The 24,213-nt window shown below is 40.8% G+C and overlaps 2 protein-coding genes across 12 annotated transcripts in view; both read left to right on the top strand.

The window, feature by feature from the left end:
• The window catches only part of Nrg1 (neuregulin 1), a 977,747-nt gene that overhangs the window by 850,878 nt on the left and 102,656 nt on the right, over positions 1 to 24,213 (top strand). For 2 of the 11 annotated variants that reach the window (XM_057752217.1, XM_057752218.1), the window contains exon 1: positions 16,559 to 17,283. The exons of 8 other annotated variants lie outside the window; for them this stretch is intronic. In XM_057752217.1, coding sequence (XP_057608200.1) covers positions 16,617 to 17,283 — 667 coding nt within the window. In that variant the 5' untranslated portion in view covers positions 16,559 to 16,616. Of the gene's footprint in view, positions 1 to 16,558; positions 17,284 to 24,213 lie in introns of those variants that run through there. One more of the 11 variants, XM_057752215.1, reaches the window with a different exon arrangement.
• LOC130862569 (uncharacterized) lies at positions 16,009 to 16,295 on the top strand. The gene has a single exon (XM_057752230.1). It carries the CDS (start codon positions 16,100 to 16,102, stop codon positions 16,283 to 16,285), a length of 186 nt encoding a protein of 61 aa, XP_057608213.1. The 5' UTR covers positions 16,009 to 16,099; the 3' UTR covers positions 16,286 to 16,295.

Consider the following 24,213-nt stretch of genomic DNA (forward strand, 5'->3'; position numbering starts at 1 on the left):
GTGAGGTGTGTGTGTCGGGGGGGGGGGGGGGGCGTTGTCTCATCATACCATAAAAGGAAGAGGCTTCCGTTCTTTTGCTGTTGTCCTGGGATATTCAGAACACCTCCCAACTCTCAACCATTCTCTCCTGGTCCCATAGCTCTTGTTTTAATTGGTTATTACCTACCGTGGTGCTCACATCAGTCCCTCCCCAACACCAGGATGTAAGTCCCTGAAGAAGAATGACGAGTATATTTTGTGGTTTTGTTCTCATAACACTTTTGCCATGTCAGTTCCCAGAAAGTATTACATGGATGCAGAATACCAACAGTGAGTTAATCGGTCACTTTTCTGTTTACCATCGCTTTCAAATCACTCCTCTATATAATGTAAGAAAAGCTATCTTAATCTTAATCTATGGATAGAGCTCCATTGGTATCTTAAAATCAGGATTTTGAACTATAACATTGGCTTCGATAATGTTTTTTGAACATTTGTATTATTTCCAGAAATACTGTTACTCTGTTTACTTATCATTTAAAATACTTGGAATTTTTATATCTGGAGGTTTGATTTTTGAGGTTTCACATTGTTTTCATAGTGACTTTTAAGACTGTGTTCCTATAAGGTTTTCACGAATTTGAGCTTGCCTTAGCTGGTCGCTGTTCCTCTCTGTGGTGCTGAAGAGTAAACTTGGGTGGGAGTGAGGGAATTGCCACAATTACGACAGCAAAGTTGTTTTCTTTTGTTCTCACTAAAGTACATAATAACAAACCAGCAAAGACATCTTTTATTAAGTGTTTAGTACTTTCATCTGGCAGCAGATATGACTAGTCTCGTAATTCAAATGAGGAGGAGAGAAACAGGCCTTACAATTCAATATTTGGCAAATCTGTATAACAAACAGGGACAGGAGCAGTACTCAGTCCTAGCCTTTCTGTGCTGGTTTTACCTGCATAGAATAAAGGTGGAAGATGGGTGAGAGTCCCCCAGATAGCTTTTCCTGTGTGTTCAAAGGCCATGTAGCACTGCAACTGCTTTTTAAAATGGCCTTCCTGAACCCCTCCCTGAGATGAATGACTTGGACCAAATTAGTTTTATGAATCAACATTCCTAAGGAAAGTCTAGGAATGCATAGATGCCTTTAGTATCATATTTTATGCATATTATGCATATTATTATATGCATAAGAAATTATACATATTTCTTAGATGTATTCAGAATTGAGAATTATAGGCACCAATTTCCATCTGTTGGGTAGTTTAGAAGGAATACCTTGAATCTCTCCCCACTTCCCATGTCTACACACTTGGGTGGAGGTTAATTGTTGAGCATGTTGTCACAGGTAAAATGTGCTTGCTGTATCTCCAATGGACAAGTCTTTTAGAAGAAAGAATACACCTAAAATGGATTATACAGCCTCACTTATGACACCTTTGTTTTGGTTTTTCAAGATAAGGTTTCTCTGTAGTTTTCAAGCCTGTCCTGGAACTAGCTCTGGTAGACCAGGCTGGCCTCGAACTCACCGAGATCCACCTGCCTCTGCCTCCCAAATGCTGGGATTAAAGGTGCGTGCCACCACTGCCCGGTGCTACACCTTTGTTTTGCAGGATGCACAATGCAACAATAACTTTATGTTTCATTTTAAAGGCCGCTAGAGGGTTATTTTGATTTGAGAATCCTTGTGATTGTTTGTCGAGGTTGAGGCCCTACAAGACCTCTCCTTTACACATTAGCATGTGGCGGCCTTGCTCAAAATTATTCGAAAAAGAAAAGAATCTCCATAGTAAGTTTTCATTTTTTTTATTGTGTTTAAATTGACTTAGTTTGCTAGTTTTTATAGTTTTTTTTTCATTTCTCTCTTTCAGCTAGATAGAATTTTAACCTGTGGTTGTGTTAACATTTTGTTGTATTGTGGTGTAAATTCCCAGTGACTGACAGTGATTAAGCAGGAAATAAAATCTGAATGGCTGTATCTCAAAATCTACTTAAAGCCTTGGTATCTGTTTGTAGCAATGTATCAGTTTGAACATGTGCAGAAGAAGAACCTGTAGCTGGGTTTCCATTTCTTGTAATTCAAAGAGGAAAATGGGAATTTTCCTTTGATCTCCAATACTATAGTGTAGATGGATAAACATAGTGGTCCACACACAGTAATTAATTATGCCTGACTTTGGGCATCATGTATGTCTCAGTGCCAGTTATAATTCTGAGGGTGTCCAAAGATAATGTCGTAACATTTAGAAAAGAAATGTCCGACTATAATTAAGGACAAGGAAGATAAGACAGGAGAATTAATTGGGGTTGCAGCTTCTCTTTGCGCAGTGACTGCAAGGCTTGGTGATCTCCCGAATTGTGTCTCAGCAATGAACTCAGGCCTCCCTCCAGCCCTAAGGTTCTTCCTTTTTAGCATTTCTTATTACTTAGCTATTTTATTTGGCAGCGATCCCTTGTAGCTCATCTTCTAATGCACTGGCAAGATTCCTATTGCCAATAGCTTCAAGCCTAGCACTGCTAGGGTAAGCTGCATAGGCGAACTTCCTAGCCTCCGCCTCTTTATAAATAGTACAGCAGCTTTCCTGTAACTACATGAACCGGCAGACTTGAGTCGGCCTTTCTTTGTTAGTCGGGGTAGTAGGGCTGGGAGACGAGCAGAAGTGGAAACAGTTGTAGGTGGTTATTATCACTGATTAGCGCCCGACTTCCATGATCTATGCGTTCATAGCAGCCTTCGTGCTAAAGGAGTGCTCTTTTGTTTGTCATGGCCATTAGCAGTATATATTAAAAGGATGTCTGTCGACTAACTGAATGGCTAGCTCCACAAGGGCAGCCCTGAAAATGTTAGTCTAGGACCCTATCACAATTGAATGGCCATAACTGCACCCACCTGGCTGTGCAGTGTGAACACCCTCCTTTACAAAACAAAACCCAGAAAACTTTCCTTTAGTTTGTGAGGAAGATACTAAATTTGAGGATAGCCTTGAACTTGAAATGGTCCTCCTGCTTCAGTCTCTGACATTCTGGGAATTACAGACAGGAGACCACCATACCTGATTCAGAATGTCTGTGAAATTAGTATGTTGCCTTAACACGTGAAGAAATGGGACCGATTGGACTTCAAAAGTATATATCGGCACCACCGTTCTCTAAGTCTTTAATTCACCAAATAAAATGTAATAATGCTTTATTTAAATCTACCCACCACAATCAGCTTTTTCTCTTTTCTTTTTTGCAATAATATTTTAGTTTTTGAGATCATAATATAACCACATCATTTCTTCATCCCCTTTCTTCCCTCAAAAACCTCCCATGGACCCCTGCCTTGTTCTTTTACAGCATCAGTCCTGAAAAGAGATGCATACAAGAAACATTATAAGGACAGCACAGGTTATATTTTTGCACCTAAGAACACACACATGTAATTATCAGGTTTTCAAATAATCAAGCTGTTATGGTATTGCTACTTGCTATGGCCAAGTCTGTTTTGGTGGCTGTTTTGCTGGATGGTTCCTGGGAATGGAAACAGGTGGATTACGTTGCTCTGTCTGTAATCATCCAGCTCCACGGACAGCCTTTTGTTGAGCCATGATCCTGCTGGGGGATGGAATCTTTGTGTTCTTCTTCTATCACTAGTCAAAATAAAACATTATTGGAAGAAAACATTTTCCTCACAGGCTCTTAAGTGAAGGGAATTCTCAGACGTTCAAACATGTATATACAATAAACAGTGTTTCCTGACAAGCTCATTAAAACAACAACAAAAAAATGAAAAAAAGAAAAAAACGTTGTCAGTTACACAAAGGAGAATCCATTGTAAGACACACAAGTCTCACAGTCCTTGCAACTTGCCTGTATGCCAGGCTAAGATTTAGAAAGCTATGGCTTTCGTTAGGATGGAATCACCCTGAGAAGTAGGTTTTTTTTTTTTCTTTCACCTTCTCTTAGTCTTGAATGAAGCCTGATTCTAGTGGGCACTGGTTGAGATAATCATTGAGTGAATGAATAAATGAATGAAATAAGTGAATGACTGACTGACTGAATGAATGAATGAATGATTATTTTCTAAAAGTAGTGAGGACAACATTAACATAGAAAATATCTGAGAAAATGTCAAAGAATGTCGTTAAGAAAATTATGGAAAAAATCTGTGACCCCCACAGGCATTAATTAAAGACCAATCCCCTTTTCAGTTTAATCTGAGAAATTTCCAACAGTTTATTTGTCCAGTGTACCCTGATTCAATTTTGTTGGGGAAAATTGAGAGATTCAATGTTTCTGCCAAGTTCTCAGTTTATGGCTCATCTTGTTGATTTCCGAAAAAGCATGCAAGGGCCTCGCACTGTTTAGTGTGGAATAATTTTGGTTCGTGAACTTACTGGCAATATCATGTAAATGGCTTACTTTCATCATGATCAAAATAAGCCACATAAAACAATAAGTAACTGCCCAGTGGCGGAAATGAAGCCCTTATGTTTGGAATGGGCACCGCAGCACAGAGAAGTTCTGACCAGGGTAGCAGTTATGTATATTCGAGCATGTGCATTCTTAGCATCGAGTTTGTTCTCGTGCTCTCCCACCCATTCTTAAGTCATTTATAAATCTAACTTAAAATTTGGCCGTCACACTCAACAACAGCAAACATTTTGTCTAATTCCTGGTTGTTTTCCGAAAGCATTTTTGCATGGGTTCATTTTGTATGGCATAAAGTATTTGTTCAGTAGGGGAGCAGGTCTCTGAAGTAGCCATAGGCTACTACCTGTGTGGTCTTTGTGTCCTCTCAAAGCCTTGTTTACATCTGTGAAGTGGGAATGCTAACACTTACCCTACAGGCCAACAGAAATAGTTTCAAGGATTGGTGTATATGTTCTCCTTAAAATAATATCTGGCCTACTTGTTTTCAGTTGGCTTCCTCTTCTGCCCTCTAAGGTGAGTCTTGCCATACTTTGAATTATGCTGCCTCTCTCCTTTTTACATAGGAGGAAAAGAGTTTAATATAATAAATATTCTTTTTTATTTTATTTTTTATTATCATTATTTTTATTGAGCTCTACATTTTTCTCTGTTCCCTTCCCTACCTCTCCCCTCCCCTTCAACCCTCTCCCAAGATCCCCATGCTCCCAATTTACTCAGGAGATCTTGTCTTTTAACTTCTTGTAGCTGTATCTACACAGCCCAGCACTAGCCTGCCATATAACCAACCACTTGCTAAACATTCTGAGTATACACATTTAGCTCAGTGCTTTGGAAATGGTAACTATTTTTATTGCACGTAATGTATGACCTTAAAATTTGAAATTTGCTTTTGGAAATCAGGTTATCCTGAGGTTTCTCAGTTTTTTTTTCTCCCTGCTGACTTACAAAAAGAAATTCATTTTAAGTGCTGAGCTTCCAATTTCTTAATTAGTTGCTGAATGTTGGCTAAATTACAGAATTTCAGATTGAGTTGGAAAACTCAAGCATCTAGCCCTGATTTTCTGGTATTTCTGTTCTCATTCAGCAAATTTATTTGTTTTTCTCTAGCTGTTGGTTATTGTAAAAATCAGCTGTCCCCTGGAGGATGCCTACTTTCTTCCCATGCAATGACAGTAGTTGTCCTGTGCTCACAGCTCTGCTGTGTGTTCTTTTGTTTCACTAAATATCTAGAAACCTTGGAAACCTGGTTGGTTAGTAACATTTTCCTCTGTTTCTTCTCAGTGGTCAGTGTTTGGATGAATAACAGCAGCTTAATTCTGATGGACTCTGATGGTTCTCAACCCCAGGCTTTGCCTTTGTATCTTTGATGGAGATAAAGAAGGGTAGGGTCCAGTTGTACCTAGAGACCATTTAGATGCCTTTAGTACCAGACGGTACATATTAGCAGATGCTTAGAAAGCTACGGATGAGATGCGAGTGAGCTAAGTCTAGGAACTTAAGCTTCATTGAGGAGATTAACCTGGAGACAGGTAGGTGACTTGTCTAGCCTCCTCCACTGAATTCATCACAGCAGAGCTGCTAGAAGGTTTTGAGAAATACTTTGAAAGATTGATTTGTCACTTTAGAAGCCCATCTAGGCATGTTTTGAACTATTTAATTTCAGTTCTTCCTTTCTTCTGGGAGGTGTATGGAGACAGAAAAGAAGCTCATGTCTGGGGCTCTTTGCTCTGTGGTGCTACGTTTAAAAAAAAATGTCCTTTTTCTGCTAGCTTAAGTTGCCATGAATGCTGTCAGTGATATGGTTTAGTTGACTAGATACTTTAGAGGGGCCTTACAGCATCATACATATTTAATAATTTACACCATACCTACAAGCACAGCTGGGCAGCCATCACAGCTGGAGAGAGGGACCTGTGGTCTGTAGTGTTTGTTGACCACCTGGCTATTAGAAAGGCATGTTTGACATGGAACCATCTAAACAATTCCACTTGGCAGGAGCAGGCCATCCTTTCTATCCTGTTTCACCAGTAGTGTGAAGTTAATGGTTTCCCCATTCACCAGGTGTTTGAGTTCCCTGCTAGTTCAAATGCTGGATTCTGGAAGTCCCTTCTCAATAAATATTTGGTACTGGGGTGAAGTTCTTGAAAACGCTCTGAATACTACTGCAATTAATGGTTTGCGATCTACTTCGCTGCCACTAGAAAATTGCCCAAGTCATGTGAATCTTTTATTTTTGATACAGTTTTAAAATTAGAGAAGGGGAAGGTGGTAGAGGTATAATTGGGGGGTAGGATGGAGGAAAGAAAGTGGCTTGTTGTAACTTGCCTCATGTGGAGTTGGTAGAATATTGTGTGTCTTTGATATAAGTCTGTGGGTTTTAGTAATCAAAGTGCTGGATTTTCTGTTACATAGTTGTGGGCAAAAGCCGTCATGAGGATAATGTTTCTAAGGGTCCCTGTATTTCATTACTGCTATTTGAATGAATTAGGCATTAATCCAATTATTTGGATTTTATCACTAACATTTCCTTTATTTGCCTTAGGAAATGTACACTCACTGATTATATTTTCCAAATCATATCCATAGGACATTTTTTTTAATCCCAACAACCCCAGCGTGCATAGTATGTACATCTTATCACATTCTTAGGAAGACTATGTATATATGGAAACCGTGGGCTACATCAGAAAAGAGAATATATTTTTCTCAAATGCACTGCCATATGTGGTATTTTTCTGGCCATCATATTTCAGAATCAGTCATCAGATATGTCTCCTTGCCTATGCAGCCTGGCCATACTTCAAGTTAAAAGAAGAGATAGCCTGGTCCCTTTCTCAGATATGGATAATTTTGCGTAGATCTCATGCGGTTTTGACCTACTCTGTGGCAATGGCTTTGAGGTGACAATCTTCTTCCCTGAAGTCACATTCCTTTGGAGGACGTCTCCTCCCACAGGACAGTGAGTCCTAAGGTTTCCATCAATTAGTGATTTCCTATCTCCAGCCTGTCCTTAGGGGAGAGTTCTTTGGTTTCTGGACCCCACCATTTACAAAATACTGTTGATAGCCAGGATCTAAATAGGAACTCCAGTCTCTGAGTTTCTGAAAAAGGAAGTTGTGCCTCTTTGGTGTCATGTGAACATCCCATAGTAATTCTTGATGTAGAGACAATTTTTGTGGCGGGTCTAACAGATTTCTCTTAAAAACTGGCATTGTTGTGCTACCATGGTAGCATTTGTTAGGCTTAGACATAGAGACTGACTCTGAGATTAATCTCCATGGGACTGTAGGTAGGCAATGTTTATGCCTAAGAACTTATTTTTCTTGCACAAAATCAAATCAAATCAAATTGATGAGCAAGCTCCGACTCCCGTCAGTAAAACGTTGAAATCTAATTAGGATTTAGATGACAGAGGCGCTTTGTGACAAATCTCTGTCTTTCCACCACTTCAGATAACTTCTGAAACGAAAAAGAAATCATTCTTAAACAGGCCTGGCTCTGGCAATCTTATATTATGCATAAGAGAAGGCCTTGCGGTCAAATCATAAGGTGTTTTATCTCATGACTTTCAAATTCATACTTCCTAAAATAAGAAAAATTGAAAGAACAAAGGGAAAATTTTGACCCCTTGGACTGAGCAGCCGCAACAGAGGGCGAAGCTGGCATTTCCTTTTAAATGGATATTTCAGCTTCTATGCCCATCATGGTGCTCTGACCTTCTGAGAGCAGCACGCCAGTTGGGTGACTCACTCAGAATGCAGAATCAGTTCTGGAAACTGCATGTGTATTTCGGTTCCCTGCTCCGTTGATGCAACTTTGCCTTCTCTTTTGGATCAGCAACAAGGAGAAGGAACCATGGAGACTTTAATTGAACCATAAGGGATAGGATAGTTTTTTTGTGTCCCGGGTCTTTTATCTTTAGAAATACGGATCATTTTAAACGGAAAAGCACCAGGTAATTTCCTCCCAATGCTTCCTTTATTACAGACACTCTGCACGCGTTCCTCACATGCACAGGTTGTGTAAAGTTTGATGGTCTTCTGCGTAGCTGGCTTTGAGTAACTCATGACTCCCTTCATATACTTCATAAGATCAAGTGAACACTCCTTTCCATCGCATTTACTGAACAATATGCTGTGCTACATACATTCAATTACTTCTGTGTTTGAGAATTTGCCAAACTTGAGTTAAGATGACATTAGTTACCAGAGGTATTTTCTCCTTACCTTTAACTAAAATGTCTTCAACTATACTAATACATATTCTGTATTATTTTCTTGAGTAAGATTACACACACACACACACACACACACACACACACATATATTTAACAACCAAGCTGATTCTTGACGATTTTGTTACATTTTCCCTAAGACTCAAGAGGAAAGACCAGACAGAAAGTCTCTGTTAGCTAAGCCTCCTCATGCCTGCAACCTCAGAGAAGTTAGCAGCAAAACCAACGTTGAGAGACTTGGCCTAACAGTGACTCAGCCAATGTATATAAGTGACCAGCCACAAGGCCTCTAGATTCATATAGAGAGATTCCTTTAGGTTTTTCTTCCCACCTCCCACCCCTCCATTTAACATTTTTTGATTTTACTCACCCTGGTAAAGCTCTATAGGGAGTACCTGTCTCTTGGAGATGTTTTGTCCTCCACAGTTTTTATATTCCTCCTTAAGATAGTATCGCTTGTCTGGCCATATATTGAGTGAATACCTCTTAAGTCTTTCTATGCACCATGCATGTTCTAGGTGCTAGGAAAATTGTGGAGACACATAGGAGTAATTGTTATATAACTTACATCCTGGAGGTGAGTGCATTTGATTAAAAAACAAACTGCAGCAATTACAACAAAGTCAGTTAAGACAGCTTCCACCTTCCTTTGCTCATGTTTCTAGAATGCTCTGAAGATGGAAATGGGATGGAATTAAACTGTGTGACATAATATTTCAATAATATAAAATGGTATAAAATAAAATTTTTCGCCGGGCTGTGGTGGCACATGCCTTTAATCCCAGCACTTGGGAGGCAGAGGCAGGCGGATCATTATTTTAAACTGATTCTCTCAATGACCTATCAGTTCCTTATAGTGTTCATTGTACTTTTGAAGTCCTAAACAAGAAGTATAAATTATGAGGTACTTAAAGCTACAAACCCACTTTCCCCAAGGTACCTTTCTTCTTCCTTTGTTCCTGTGCTTGGGATTGAACTATGGGCTCAAACATGCTAAGCAAGTACTCCAACTCAAAGCTGAACCCTCAGCTTCGGCATTGTAACTGATCCTTTATAGAAGAAAGGCAACCTATATATTAGAAGTTTTATTACTTTTTTATTAAAATAAAAAGGTTTTATTACAACAGTTCTAGGTATAAATAACACGATGACCCTTTAAAATTAAATACTGGAGAAGCTGAAAGTATAATAAGTTTTTCACTGAGTGGAAAGTCACATTTAAGAAATTTAAAGCATTATGGAGTGGATGGACTCAATTGCACTTACATTTTGTAGTCATTACTTCCACTGAGATCCAAAACATGTTCATTATAATGTCAAAAGAAAATGACATAAGATTTAAAAAATAGGATGCATATTAAAGAAATTACCTGTAGAAAAAGAGATAATTATTCATGTTTCAATGATGTGTGTGTGTGTATATATATATATATATATATATATATATATATATGTATCACTGTACTACATAAATATGTACAATTAGGTTTCATTTAAAATAGCAAAATTGAAAAGTTTCCAACCTCTGGAAATGGATTTGTATTTAACTCCACACTGCACTTACGGGAATGTAACATCAGCATTGTAATAGTAAAATAAACTAAACCAAAAGAACTCTCCAAACGGCCTCACGTTCCAGGCTGCCTGCTTGAACTGCATAGGAAGGGACAAATACGCTCAAGTAAAGTTGATCATCATGGTTTCAACTGAGCACAGAGACGTAAAGGCAGTCGATATGAATATATGGCATCTCACAAAAATAGTTTTAAAAAATTAAGTAAAATTTTCTTCTCCAAGATCATTCCAGTGGGTAAGACAGAGCAAAGCATGGTTGTCTTCATTTCTCCTCCAAATGGGCATAGCATCCGTGTCCCAGAGAGGTAATGGCTTTCTCCTGGCCCTCATCTGTCCCGTGAGTGATCAGAAAACGGCATGCAGGGTTGGTTTGCTTCGTCAAGGATCTTTTCACTGGGGAAAGAATTCCTGGAAAAAGAACTAAATATACATTTGTCCTACTCTTTCTTTAACTTTTATAGGATCTATGATGTCTGGCAATCACTAAGACAGGCTCATATCACCTAAGACATATTTTGGGACAATTTATGAGGAAATGTGTGATCTGGACATGAAAGACCAGAAAAAAAAATGGAAGGGAACATGTGGACCAGTTTAGACAGAGAAATATTAAATGCCTGTCAGTTTATTTGAGGAAGTAAAATCTATGGAGTTCAATCTGAAATAGAAATGAAGAAGAAACAAAATAGAGATGTTGAGTGGATCACAGCTCTCCTTTTATGCAGTTATTGCTCATTTTTTCCCTTTGAGGAAATCATCTTATTTAGCCCCACGTGAGTGAGACAATTGAATAATAACACGTGACTGAAAATGTGTCCAAGGAGTGAGAATGTTTAGAAATCTGATTTGAAGCCATTTAAAGTGTGATGCTGTGTTCCTATAAACCCTGATCTTGAGAAGTCGGGGCAGGAGGACTTCTGCAGATTTGGGGTCATACTGGGATAGATGATGAATTCTAGGTGAGTCTATGCTATGCAAGGAGAATATCACAAAGGAAAAATGAGAACACACCCCATGATCTGGTGAAGTATGAGAAGGTCCACATAGACTGAGGGATGTTTTAGTCTGACAGACTTTTAGGCGTTTATGTCCTCATAAAGCAGCCAGTCTGCAGTGCTTCATTTGGGCCCACGAGCTTTCCTTTAAACCCAGTGATTTCATATCCCACTAACAAGTAAATGTATGGTTTACCCTTTACACACGTAATTGCCTCAGCATGATATTTCTATCGTCACCATTCTGTACTATATAGCACAAAATAAATTTTCTCTCTCCTCTTTTTTTTTTAAATTGTAAAATTTAGAAGAAAGGGTCAACTTTTTCAAACGGAAAGCTAAAGAAAATAAATTTGGGTTATATAGTCAAAAACATTTGTCAACCCCTTTCATCTGCTGAAGCTCGACTAATTACTCCTAATAATAAAATAAATGAAATTAATGAAGAAATAAATAGCTTAACTTATGCTGAATTCATAGCAATTCCTAATGTTTGATTCTTTTTAAAATTTTTTTTTTTTGCTGTGGCAACTGAGCTGGGGTACTAGGGTCACATACAGGCTAGGCAAGCACATTCCCAGTGAGCTGCATCCCCAGTCCTAAGCATTTCCATTGATAACATAGTGGGATATTTTCTTCATTGATGCTGGCTTAGGAGGAAACTAGAATCTTTAAAAAGTGGATCCGAAGTGCATGCACGTTTGACTTGGTTCTGCCAGATCCATTCCAGATTTTGTGACTCCTCTTTAACCTGGCTTAGTTTCTAGCACTGCCTTCCTTCCTTGAAGTGGTTAGTGAGTGGCGGCAACAGATTTTTTTTTTTTTTATCCCTCTCCATTAAGATGTATTACTACCACTCTGAGTCTGGCACCATGACTACTTAACAACTAAGAAAAATGATAATAGCTTGTGCGACTCCCATAACAAGAGTGATCGGTTGTGCTTCCTGTCTCTGGGGATAGACAGCTCTCACCAACAGCTAACTTGCTAGGAGAAACTCAAGCCGCGTGGAGAAGCCCCATGCTGATATGCATTTTGACTCCCTATGGTGTTCCCAGCTGATGTCTGGTTTCACATGTGAGCCATGAGCCACCTTGAATGCTTCAGCCTCATTGTGCCCTGAGCTGACTGCAGCCCCAGTTGAGGTCAAATAGAGCAGAGAGGCACCCAGCTGAAACCAGTCCACCTGCAGCCTCGGGGTGCTGGTTGTAAAGCTGTTTCAAGTAGTTGGTTTCAGAGCAGCAGGTAATTGAAACATCCTCTCCAGAAGAGTCCCGGAACTGAGGCCCTGGAAGAAGGACTAATACCATTTCAACTATGAAGAGATAATCTTTGAATTGCTATGTCTAATCCTTATAACTAGTCTTTGAAAGTCACATGGCCAAACTTAAGACTTTCATTTTAGAAACTGGGTACCTTTAAGCTTCCTTACATTAAAGTTTATTTGATTTATTGGTTGCATATTCTAGTTTCATTTTTTTCTCATTGAATGGAGACATAAAATACATAATCGGTATTATATTTTTAAAGGAGTATTTATTTTCATTAGTAAGAGCATGAGTCTGGCTTCAAAATCTCAGTTCTATCATTTAATAGTCAGTGCCTGGCTCTATTTCCTGAGTTACCTGTTTCTTTAGTTTGAAGGTAAATGGACTTTAAAAGGTGAGAGAACCTCCGACGTAATGTGTATTATGATCTTGATTGTTCCTGGCACATAGGTGGAGCTCAATAAGCACAGCTTTTATTGTTATGAAGGAGGTGGTAATTACAGGGTTTTAAAGCAGGAAGATTTTGTCTCATTTCATGTTTCTGAGAGCACGTGGGAATGGGTGTTCCTGGGTTTCATTAAGGTGGCATTTACAGGGTTAACAATGGTATGCCCTTGAAGCTCTTCCTATAAACAGGTAGGTTGCATCCTAAGAAAGTTCTGGTCATTGCCCCATGTTTACTGGCCTCCTCACACTTTTATTGCTGTGGAGGATTTGATAGAGGGATAAAGGCAGCTCCTGGTCCTCAGGGGAGAAGTCATGAAGAATTCCTTTTATTCTGTTCGTCTATCCTTCCTTTTCCAATTTCATCCACTTTCTAATTTAACGGGAAAGAAAGCAGTTTTAGAGGCAGCTGGATTTCTGCAAGCTAATCTTAGGAGCAAGGAGCCCCCAAGTTCATAAAATGTTCACCCATGGAGGAAATGTACATCCAAAAGTCTGAGTTGTGCAATCCAACCCAAAGGGTGGTTGTGACAGCCCAGAAGTCTGTCTCTGATGTCTTGTCCTACCCTGTGGGCAACGCGATCCTTTTCTTTGTAACTGACAAGAGTTTTTAAGAGCACAACCAGAAAATTGGCCAGCCCCCTTTGCTGTGATTGAGGTTAATAGGACAACCAGAGAATGAGCTAGCAGCCTTTTCTGTGACTGTGGTAATTGCCACTGGTGCCAGCCATAGGACACCTTTACAGAGCTATGGGTTATGTTTTTGCTGTTCCCCCAACACCTGCCAGGCTTGAAGCTACCTGATCCCTTCCAGTCTTTGAAATTTAAATGACCTTGGCTATGGATAAGCTCCAGTTCAGTACCTGAAGGTAAGGTTTGGAAACGCCGAGTATAACTGGACAGGGTAATCCTTGAAGGAACTATCATAAGTATCCAAATACAAATAGTGAATTGATATACTCAATTATGATGTACTTAAAACCTCAAGTTGTAAGTGCTTTAGGGATTTCTTGCACTCTAAAATTTCACATCCATCCTTAGAATCTTAAGAAAACTCAGGGTAATCCTTGAAGGAACTATCATAAGTATCCAAATACAAATAGTGAATTGATATACTCAATTATGATGTACTTAAAACCTCAAGTTGTAAGTGCTTTAGGGATTTCTTGCACTCTAAAATTTCACATCCATCCTTAGAATCTTAAGAAAACTCTCGTTTCTTTAAAAACGAGTTGATGGGGGCAGAAAAGAACCCTATGAACCATTGCAAAATATTGGCCACTGGTTGTGTGGAGGTGAACGCACGATGACTCATTTTGCCTGTGAGCTTGTCATAATCCTGATTTCCATTATGCAAATCGGGTCAGGCTCTTGTTGTTGTTAGTGATAGGACTGAAAACACAGCTTAAGATACTAATATCCTTTGAATCATTCATAATCATTGAGTAATTTCATCTAGAAGGAAATGATAATACTCTTACCTCCTGGCTATTTGAAAAGAATTGTGTGTGGTTCAAAGCAGTAGAGTTGCGCCGTACAAGATAGAGTGTGTTTAGTGCAGATTTTCCTAAGACTTGAACATTATTTTCCACTGCCCTGGGACTGCGTGTGATGGTTCTGTAGGATAGATTTAGAGAGACTTTTTAAGACGCCTATTGACATAGGTAAATAGAATGGTTCCTTGGAAACCATATGGATGTCCAGGCTCACTGAAGTGTGGCTTTAAGGATCAGATGCACAGAACATGCAGTGACATATTACACAATGTCCCCTGGAGCCCGTGCTCTCTCTGAGTGTCTTCCATTTCGTCCAGTCCTCCAAGGACTGTGCCAGAACAAAAACAAACAAACAAAATCAGCATTGAAGTTGTTTGTAAATTAAAACTACTGCAACCCAGTCCACAAGGCATGCTCTTATAGAAAAATTTTAATACTTGCAGTGCGATTATAGCCGAGGACATGTGGTGTACATTACAGTGTCCAGGGAATTCAAGCCTCCTCTGCAGCGAGGAGACAACATGAAAGTCTAATTTGAAAATGAAGTGGAAGCCCTTACTCGTCTCTCAGCCTAGTGTTTCTCTTACGTTATTCTGGTCTGCTCTGGATGGGATAAGGGAATTGCAAATAGAAAGAAGAGAGAGACAGAGAGAGCCAGGCTTTTCCCCTTCCCACACCCCACCCCCACACCCCACCCTGCCCCAGCATGCACTCAGCATTTTGCACCCGGCCACTGCAAAGTCTTAAGCCTCACCGAAGGGTGTGAAGGCAGAGCTGTCCATGGTTAGAAAACAGTGTTCTAACTGCTGGTTGGAAATCAGGTAATAAGAGTCCTGTTAGTGAACAAAACTTATTAGAGGGCTGGCTAGGGAAGGAATGCTGTCTCTCAGCAGCGGGCAGGGAGAAATTGCTGCTGAAAAGCTTACCTCCCTGGGGAGGAGTCAGATAGCAGACTTTGCCAAGCCTCAGGTCTAACCCAGAAGGTCCCACCTCCACCTCCTACCCCCACCCTCACCCCCTCCGTCTCAGCATTGTTAGATTGCTAGCATCGATCCCTGGCTTTTTCTGACCCCGTAGTAAGTGTAGGAGAGAGAGCCAGTAAGATCGAAAGCAAGCAAGGTGGGGCGCAGGGTGGGAAACTCGAGCCAGCTTTAGTAAGGGGAAATAGAAAGAAAAGGGGTGGGGGCCACGGAGACCCAGTTTGACTGCTGCCGGGCTGCTTCTCTTTGCTCTGATGGCCTTTATTTCTTCTAATTGGATAAAATAGGAAGTCACTGGCAGCCCTGTGTTACTGGGTGTACTGTACTCATTACAGACCAGCCAGCAGTAGAGTGGTGGGGGGGGGGGGAGAGAGAGAGAGAGAGAGAGAGAGAGAGAGAGAGAGAGAGAGAGAGAGAAGAGAGAAGAGAGAGAGAAGTGTGAGAATATATATTTAGGATAAAGAAGGGCGAAAAGAAAGAAGCCATGAAGAAGGAAGACTGCAGAGGAAGAAAGTGACTGAGCGCAAGAAGGACAAAGAGGAGTGGTTGGGGGTGGGGGTGGAGGCAGGGCGGGGATGGGAGTTACCGCCCCTCCTGGCTCCGGCTGCCCTCGCAGCCCCGTGCAATGGTACTGTTTGCAGTGATGCTCAGAGGGCAGGCACCTGCTGCTCTGTAATGATTCAGCCTCTTTCAGCCACTGCGTTAACACGACAGGATGCTGTTGCTACTGTCGCTGCTGCCTCTCCTGCCGCCGCCGCTGCTGCCGCCGCCGCCGCCTCTGGTCTTGCTTTTGCTTTTACTTCTTCTGCATGACAGTTGTTTTCTTCCTCTAAGCAGACACCAGCTTCAGACGCTTGAGGTGAGAAACATGCCTTTCAGTTTGGGATACTGGTTTACTTAATGAGTCAGGCATCGGCTCACTTCCTATTTTGGTCCCTTGCTTTCTTGACCAACCGGGATGGTTTGGAGAAGCATTTGAAAGAACTGGAAAAGTGTCCCAGAAGCAACAAGCTCAAGATATTTCGGTATACTTCTATTTCGTAGTTGCTAGAAGCCCTTTCTTCTTTTTCTCCTTTTCCTTGGTTCCTCCTTGAGCTCTCTTACTTTTGATAATGGCCTTGGACTTGGATGCCTTATCGATTTCCCCCTCCAAGATGCTGTATCATTTGGTTGGGGGGAGCTCTGCATGGTAACGCACTGTGAGACAGGCCAGGCCTTCTGGAGGTGAGCCGATGGAGATTTATTCCCCAGACATGTCTGAGGTAGCTGGCGGGAGGTCCTCCAGCCCCTCCACTCAGCTGAGTGCAGACCCATCTCTCGATGGGCTTCCGGCCTCGGAGCACATGCCAGACACCCACACTGAAGACGGGAGAAGCCCTGGACTCCTGGGCCTGGCAGTGCCCTGCTGTGTGTGCCTGGAAGCTGAGCGCCTGCGAGGGTGCCTCAACTCCGAGAAGATCTGCATTGTCCCCATTCTGGCTTGCCTAGTCAGCCTCTGCCTCTGCATTGCTGGCCTAAAGTGGGTATTTGTGGACAAGATATTTGAATACGACTCTCCTACTCACCTTGACCCTGGGGGGTTAGGCCAGGACCCTGTTATTTCTCTGGATCCAACTGCTGCCTCCGCTGTTTTGGTGTCCTCTGAGGCATACACCTCACCTGTCTCTAGGGCTCTGTCTGAACCTGAGGTTCATGTTACAGTACAAGTTGACAATGTTGCTGAGGCCTCGGAACCCTCAGCAGGACCAACCCGGAAGAACCGCCTGCCTGCTTTTCCTCCCTTACTGTCTACTGTGCCACCCTTCCCTTCTCCAGCTCGGACCCCTGAGGTGAGAACACCCAAGTCAGCCACTCAGCCACAAGCAACAGAAACTAATCTCCAAACTGCTCCTAAACTTTGTAAGTAGAGTGATGATGATGATGATGATGATGGTGGTGGTGGTGGTGATGGTGGTGGGTAACAGAGAGGGTGGGCAGGAGTCTCTGAAGGGCCAGCTACTTCATTTGCTCTTTCATTTTGACTGGGAGGTTTTGTTTGATGAATCATGTGATGGGGTAAGGTGTGTATGTGGTGGGGGGGACACAACCATATAGACCCCTAGGATGAATCAGTTGTTTTTTTGTTTTTTGTTTCTTTCTTAACAACAGCTTTGGGTAGCAAGTTTAAGTCTGAGGTTGTTTGTCAATCAAAAACTGCAAGCATCTTCATTCATGCTTCGGATTTAAACTAAATTCGGTTTATCTGCAATCGTTTTAGAAGTTAATGCCTGACTGTCCTTCATATTTTAGTAGGCATGTAACTTCTGTATGCCAATAGTATTATTTGATGTCCCCTCCCCCCATAGAGTTCTTTTTGCCCCTCTTCCAGTCAGTCTCCCTGTAGCCCCAAGCTGCCTGTCATCTCTCTTCAGCTCTTCGTCCCGACCCTTCCTCACATCTCCGTACTTTTGAAATTTCATTGTTTGACCCCAATGCAGCAGCAAGTCTTTGGACAACCTGCTCCCTCCTCTGTCCTCAGACCCTTGCTGTGCTGCCCAGGTCATCCTTTCAGGTACTCAGCACTTGGCAGAGGCAGTTTTATTTCTTCAAGACAGACTGCAATTCTCCACAAAGGGATTTTCCTAAATTAGTCCTGTCTTCTGTAATCAAATATTTAAATAGATTCCTTGCCAGTCATTAAAAATTGCAGGGACCGTTAATAAAGGTACATCTTATTTTAATTTTTCTGTCTTTCTTTTTATTTTTAAGACGTGCCATGTAACCCATCATGTTGCCACAGCCTGGTTTAATAACCTGTGTCTGAAGAGACTAAGCTAATAAAACAATATAGAATGAAACACTGGCATGTGCAGAGGTCATTGCCTTAGCTTTATGACAGAAAGTTGACAGCTCTGTAGCCATGACTGGTCAGGTAGTTTCAAATGTCAGCACAGGGCTTTTTTGGTTGCAACATTTAAAGAAATGTTTTCGGTCTTTCCTTGTTACTTCAGTCTTCTACCACGCTTTATCTTTTGCCATTGGTGAGTTACTTAGTAAAAGGAAGGGAAGAGGTGAGAGAATTTGATTCCCAGAAACATATGGAAAATATTTTACTGTTCAAGAAATCTGAAAGTAGAGAATCTGTGATGAGATGCCCCTTCAGCTTTCCCTCTAGACTCTGAGGAAGAATAAGCGAGACCTTCTTCAGACATTCACGTTAAGAATGAAGTTGTGCCGTGTACTACAGAAACTCAGGAAGAAAAAAAAAAAACCTTGATATGTGCTTATGATTCAAGATCTTTTGCCGTGTCCCAGCTTCTGTGCAAAGGTTTCCAAAGGATGCTTGCTTCTCCAGGTGCAATTAGGAGAGCCTCCTGTACGCAGCCACTGCTTTGTGTCTTTATCAACTCCCCAAAGTATTGTTAGAGCTCTGACAGACATCTCTGCCTCCACTGCCTCTTCCCACCTGGCAAAGTGACCGGGAAATAATACCCAGATGAAATGACAGGCTATAAAAAGCAAGTGCGGATCCTGCAGAGAGAGGCAGAATTCGCCATGCAGACAAGGTTACTGCTTTGTCTTTATGGTTTTCAACTGAGCGCTCCAGTTAAAATGTGCTGGCATAGGTTGAACTGCCCAGAAAAATGAAGGTAGCTCTTTGAAAAACTCTTTAGCCAAACTAACTTTGTTATCTGGTGAGCAAAGAAGCAAACAGCATCCTACATCCCTGATCTAGGACCCATTAGAAAGAGTACTTGGGAACTTTTGAGAAATTGGCTTTGAAGAGAAATATTTACTAAGTATTTTCATAGACTATCTATTCCTCTCTCTCTCTCTCTCTCTCTCTCTCTCTCTCTCTCTCTCTCTCTCTCTCTCTCTCGTCAGGGCATTGATTTTATGGCATTAACAATAAGTAGGGAAGATTTACTGCTGCCTAAAAGCCTCACGGAGGCCGGCTCTGGCCTGAGCGCAGCTGCAGCTTTTTCAAATGTGTCGGATGTAATGTCTGGGAAGCAGTTTTCGCTTGAAAAGTTGGTGCGGGGGGGGGGGGGGGGGGGAGCGTGGACAGTTCATTAAAGCTCCAAACCTGCGGGGTTTTCTATGTGGAAAAAAAAAATGTAACTTTTTGGACTAGGCAGCTTAAAGAGCATCCTCAATGTCTTTGAGCCTGGGTCCAGTTGATCCAGGCATGTTTGTTTGCCGACTTCTAATCAGTCCTTCAGAAAGACTGTAATCGTTAAATAAAGGGAAAAGGCAATGCTTAGCATGGCCCTGTCATTGTGTAAGCTTCTTCATCCATGTCAGTTAAGAAAGTTCAGGTTAGTTGTAGAAAGAACTGGGCTTTCTTTCATCATACAGGCTTTGACTTGGACTGAGGCACCATGGCTTCGGTTTTCAAGGGACGTGGCCTCCTCTGAACCATGCTTTGCCATGGGTTCCGGACCGCACCACCCCCATTCCCGATTTCCTCCTGTCTCAGCATATTCAACATCTCAAGCACAGAGCTCTAGCCTTCAAGGTCATCCTCTGTGAAGGGCTAATTGATTCTTCGTTCTCCTGGAGCCTGAGAGAGGGGAAGAGTGACAGACATAGCCCTTAAGTCTGCTCTTAGTCCCAAGCCTAATTGACTGTCGTAAGTTTTTACATTATAAATACTTGAATTATTCCCTTCTTCAAGGACTGTCGTCAAATCGCAACATTCTCTGTCTTTGGTAGAATAAAAGACAAAACATAGCATTCATTTTTAATTGCCTGTAGGTGTAGTATTTATGTTAGATTTCTAGAAATGAGTATTTTTGATAAGGTAATATAATTTTTCATGTTTTCACTATATTAAGTGCACATCTGATTTTAAGAAATTGAATGCAAAACTGGAATGGTGAAAAGAAGACGTCCATGTTTGTATTTTTTATTCTGATGTTTTTCTATCATGGCAGTGGTCAGGTTATTACTATTAAGCTTGTGATTTTTATAAAGTCACATAATACTTTAAATTGTTGTATAAACCCCAAGGCCTCTTATGTGCTAGATATATCTCCTATTATATTTCCAGTCTGAACCATTAATTTATTTTCTTTAGCTAAGCTTTAAAACTTTTTCTGTCCTTCATTTATATGAAAAGAACTGGCCTTAGGGAAGTTAAAAGCTTCTATTACCAGAAAGGAGCTGATTAATTATATTGTACCTAGGAAACCGTGGTACCATCTTGAAGGAAACTGTTTGTTGGATGTTGGACCGTCTTAGTAAACAGACTCTTGCAGACAAGAGTATATTGGTATTTTTATCTTAGGCCAAATTTGTTTGTCTTTGTTTGAAATCGTCATTGGGTTGCATGAGAAGCTGTCGTTGCCACAGCAACAGTTTGAACCCCACCATCTGCAAAAGATTCACATGGTGCATTGACCACCCCAAAGCATCTCTTTCCTTGATTTCAAAGCACCTTCCATTTTTAATTTGAGCGCATCCTTCTCCCTTCCCTGAATTACAGGGAGGTATTTTGGGACAGCAAAATTCTAGTAACTTCTCTCCACCTTACCCTCCCATGTTTAAAATGGAAGACAGTAAGAACTACAAGAGGCTGGCAAATGCCTATGGCTTGAGTCCAGTGACTAAAACAAGGAAGGTAACCCTTTTACTCCAACTAACTAAATAGAAGAAAACATAGCATTCTGTACTCCTGATGTTAAGCAAGCTTGTGCGTGCACACACATATGCATGAACACACACACACACATGTCCGTAATCACCACTATTTCCTCCTGTCATCTCATCCCTCTGCTTGTGCCTTAAAGCTGGAGACTAACTCGAGTGTTTTAAGTGGCATTCAACTAACAATTAAGCAGGTACTTCAACCAGGACCATTTGCCAAGCATGTAGGAGTCACATGACTAAAATTGAATTTTCCTCTCATCTTCCTGTTCTGCTTTTATTGAATTTTCTGTCAGGGTATTCTTCTCCCTCTGCACTGGATCATCCATACAGTGTTCTGCTTGCTGATGGAAACAGCTTGGGATGCCCAGGGTGAGCTGTTTTCCGAGATGCAGCAGATGGCTGTGTGGCTCTTACTGCGCATCCCACTTCTGAGATTTCCCCCATATTCCTTTGTGACATGCAGATCAATCTTTTTCCATCCTGCCTTCCCAATTGTGGTTTGAATCTGTCTTATTGTCATGTCTTTGCCATTTGACTTGATACATCAATATCTTGCTGAATTTTAAATATCTCCACCTGTCTTTTCACATATCAGTTTATTTCATTTTAATACTGAATGGCATTTATACACACTACAAGCATGCATGCAAAACCATTGTCTCCAGCTAGTAAAAGACATGCGTGTTTCTTTTTAGAACAATCAGCTGAAGCCTTTCTCTTCCTTCTTCATCTCTTCTTTTCCTTTCCTGTGCCAGATGCAAGCTGTTCCACCGACTTAGCGATATCCTTGTACCTGTCACCATTTATGAATTCTCAGAAAATGATCAGATGATTATGTCCCAAGCCAGGCACCTGAGTTCTTCCTCCATTCCCTTTCATTTTAACAGTACTTCACTATAGTATCCCTTCAGAGCAGGAAGGGAGAGATTGTACAGATTGAAAAAAGAATGTATTTAAAAAGTTCTGGCTGTCTGGGAGCTCTTCAACACTAAAGCTATGACTCGACTCTTGTTCTCTGAGCCTACTGAATGTTCAAGTAAGCCCCAAAGTCTACTGCATCTTTTTTTATACTCGCTTTTCCCATTGTGCCTTCTCACTCTGGCCAGTGTTGCTGGTTTTCTCCTGTGACTTCCTCTTTGTCTCCCTTCAAGGGCATAGTAAGTGCACGGTTTGTCCTTGCCACTGCACTTGTCTAGACTGCCTGTGTGCCACTGAAAAGCTCATCGGATGGCAGGAGAAGTGATGGCCCTCATGGAGCTTCAGCGCTGGTGGAAGAGAAGGACTCAACTCGGGCTACATCTATACATTTTTAAATATACATATGCCATCTCTCTGTGACATTTCCTCTCTTGGTCTACGTTTAATTCTCATCCTCCATTGCGTTTGTCTTTCCTACCATATGTTCAAACTGAATATATATCGAAGAAGGACATCCTTTTCATGGAACAATACTGATTCTAACTGTACTACATACAATGCAGGTGACCCTAGGAAAACTATTTAATCAAGCCCTCTGAGCAGAATACTCTCTAAAGATACAAAGCATATGCATAATTATTTTAGTATATAAAAGTTGTAAAGTCATTTGCAGATTTTAGTGAGTTCGTTGCTGTAAATATTTTCATTTTTATATTTTGCTCATATTTTCTATGTGCTGTCTTATTTTGTGGGGAACATCAACAGTAATAACATTTTCTCAAGTGTTTTAGTTTCACTGCCCGGAGAAAGGCTAGAATCTGATCGTTATTTATGAGTTCTCAGACGACATGAAGACCTAGATCCATACACAATTTGAGTAAAGATTGATTGACTAGACTCTCATGAAGTCAGCTGCTGCAATTATTATTGTGGTACATTTGACTTTCTCTCTCTCTCTCTCTCTCTCTCTCTCTCTCTCTCTCTCTCTCTCTCTCTCTCTCTCTCTCTGTGTGTGTGTGTGTGTGTCTACTTGAAGGTGATCCAAGTGATGTAGTAAGTGCCTTGTACTTATGGCATTGAGTATACTGAGCAGTTTGGAGACTGAACCATGGTCTCTACACCCAGTTAGTCTCTACAACAGTCAGCAAAGAAGACTAAGGCATATGGGATACTATCCTTGCTCTCTGATTTTCTACCAATTTTTAAGTAGTCAATATTTTACAGTAAATATTACTATAATTCAGAAAGTTTTATGTTTTCATTTATTCAAATTCTAATTATTAAAGTATTTTTACACCCATGATTTTGATCAGCCCTCTGGAGAATGGACATCATCTTCCAGTGGTTAGTGATTAGTATATGAAAAAAATTGTTCTTAATTTTGTTTTTGCCTTTTTTTCCCATCATAGTCATCCCTACTAAAATGTGTCAGTTTTGGGGAAAGAAAATGTATTTGGACTTTTTTTTGGTTATGCCAGCCAGCTCCCTAATAACCACACAAAGACTTCTCAGCTATAGCTTAGGCTTATTACTAACTAGCTCTCACAACTTAAATTAACACATATCTTTTCATATAAACACTTTTATAAGGCTTAGTTACCTTTACTCTCTACTCCCCATGCTGTTTCTTCTCCATCTGGCTGGCAACTCTCTGAGTCTCCACTCTCCTTCCTCCCATCATCCTCTCTGTCCCCCAAATTCTGCCTAGCTGTTGGCCATTCAACTTTTTATTGAACCAATCCATGTGACAAATCTTCAAAGTATACTAAGCGATTACTCCACAACAAGAAACTAATTCTGCATTGAGAGTATTAAAGCAATGACAAACACTTCAGGGAGATTTGTGAGCCAACCAAGTTATTAAGTATTTGACCTCAGATATCCCTCATAGCTCTGATCTTTCAGTTCCTTCTCTTAAGACATTGTTTTACACCTGCGTAGATTTGAAATTTAATCCCACTTGTTCATAACAAGCAAGAATTTCCTCCCAATGTGTGCTTCCTTCTTTGTGTCTGATAATAGTAATGTTCATGTACTGATCTTAGTTAATTAAATGGAATACAGGTAAGCTACAGACCCCAAGTTCGAAACAAACTGTATGTTTCCCCTTGTTCTATGTCTGATTCTCTTTCTCACATTGTCCCTTTTGTCCTGTGATCTTGAGAGTGAGGTTTCTAAGTGATAGTAATAAATTCAGCAGTTAGAGATGCTTATGCAGGTCTCATATGCAAGTGGAATGTTGAAGAGACATATTAAGCAAAGCCTTCAGGAGAGGCTTGA

Source organism: Chionomys nivalis, chromosome 20, assembly GCF_950005125.1.
Source record: "Chionomys nivalis chromosome 20, mChiNiv1.1, whole genome shotgun sequence".
NCBI classification, from domain to species: Eukaryota; Metazoa; Chordata; class Mammalia; order Rodentia; family Cricetidae; genus Chionomys; species Chionomys nivalis.

What these genes read in the sequence shown, in the direction of transcription:
- LOC130862569 (XM_057752230.1), top strand. Translation starts at nt 16,100, where the DNA reads ATGCTGTTGCTACTGTCGCTGCTGCCTCTCCTGCCGCCGCCGCTGCTG.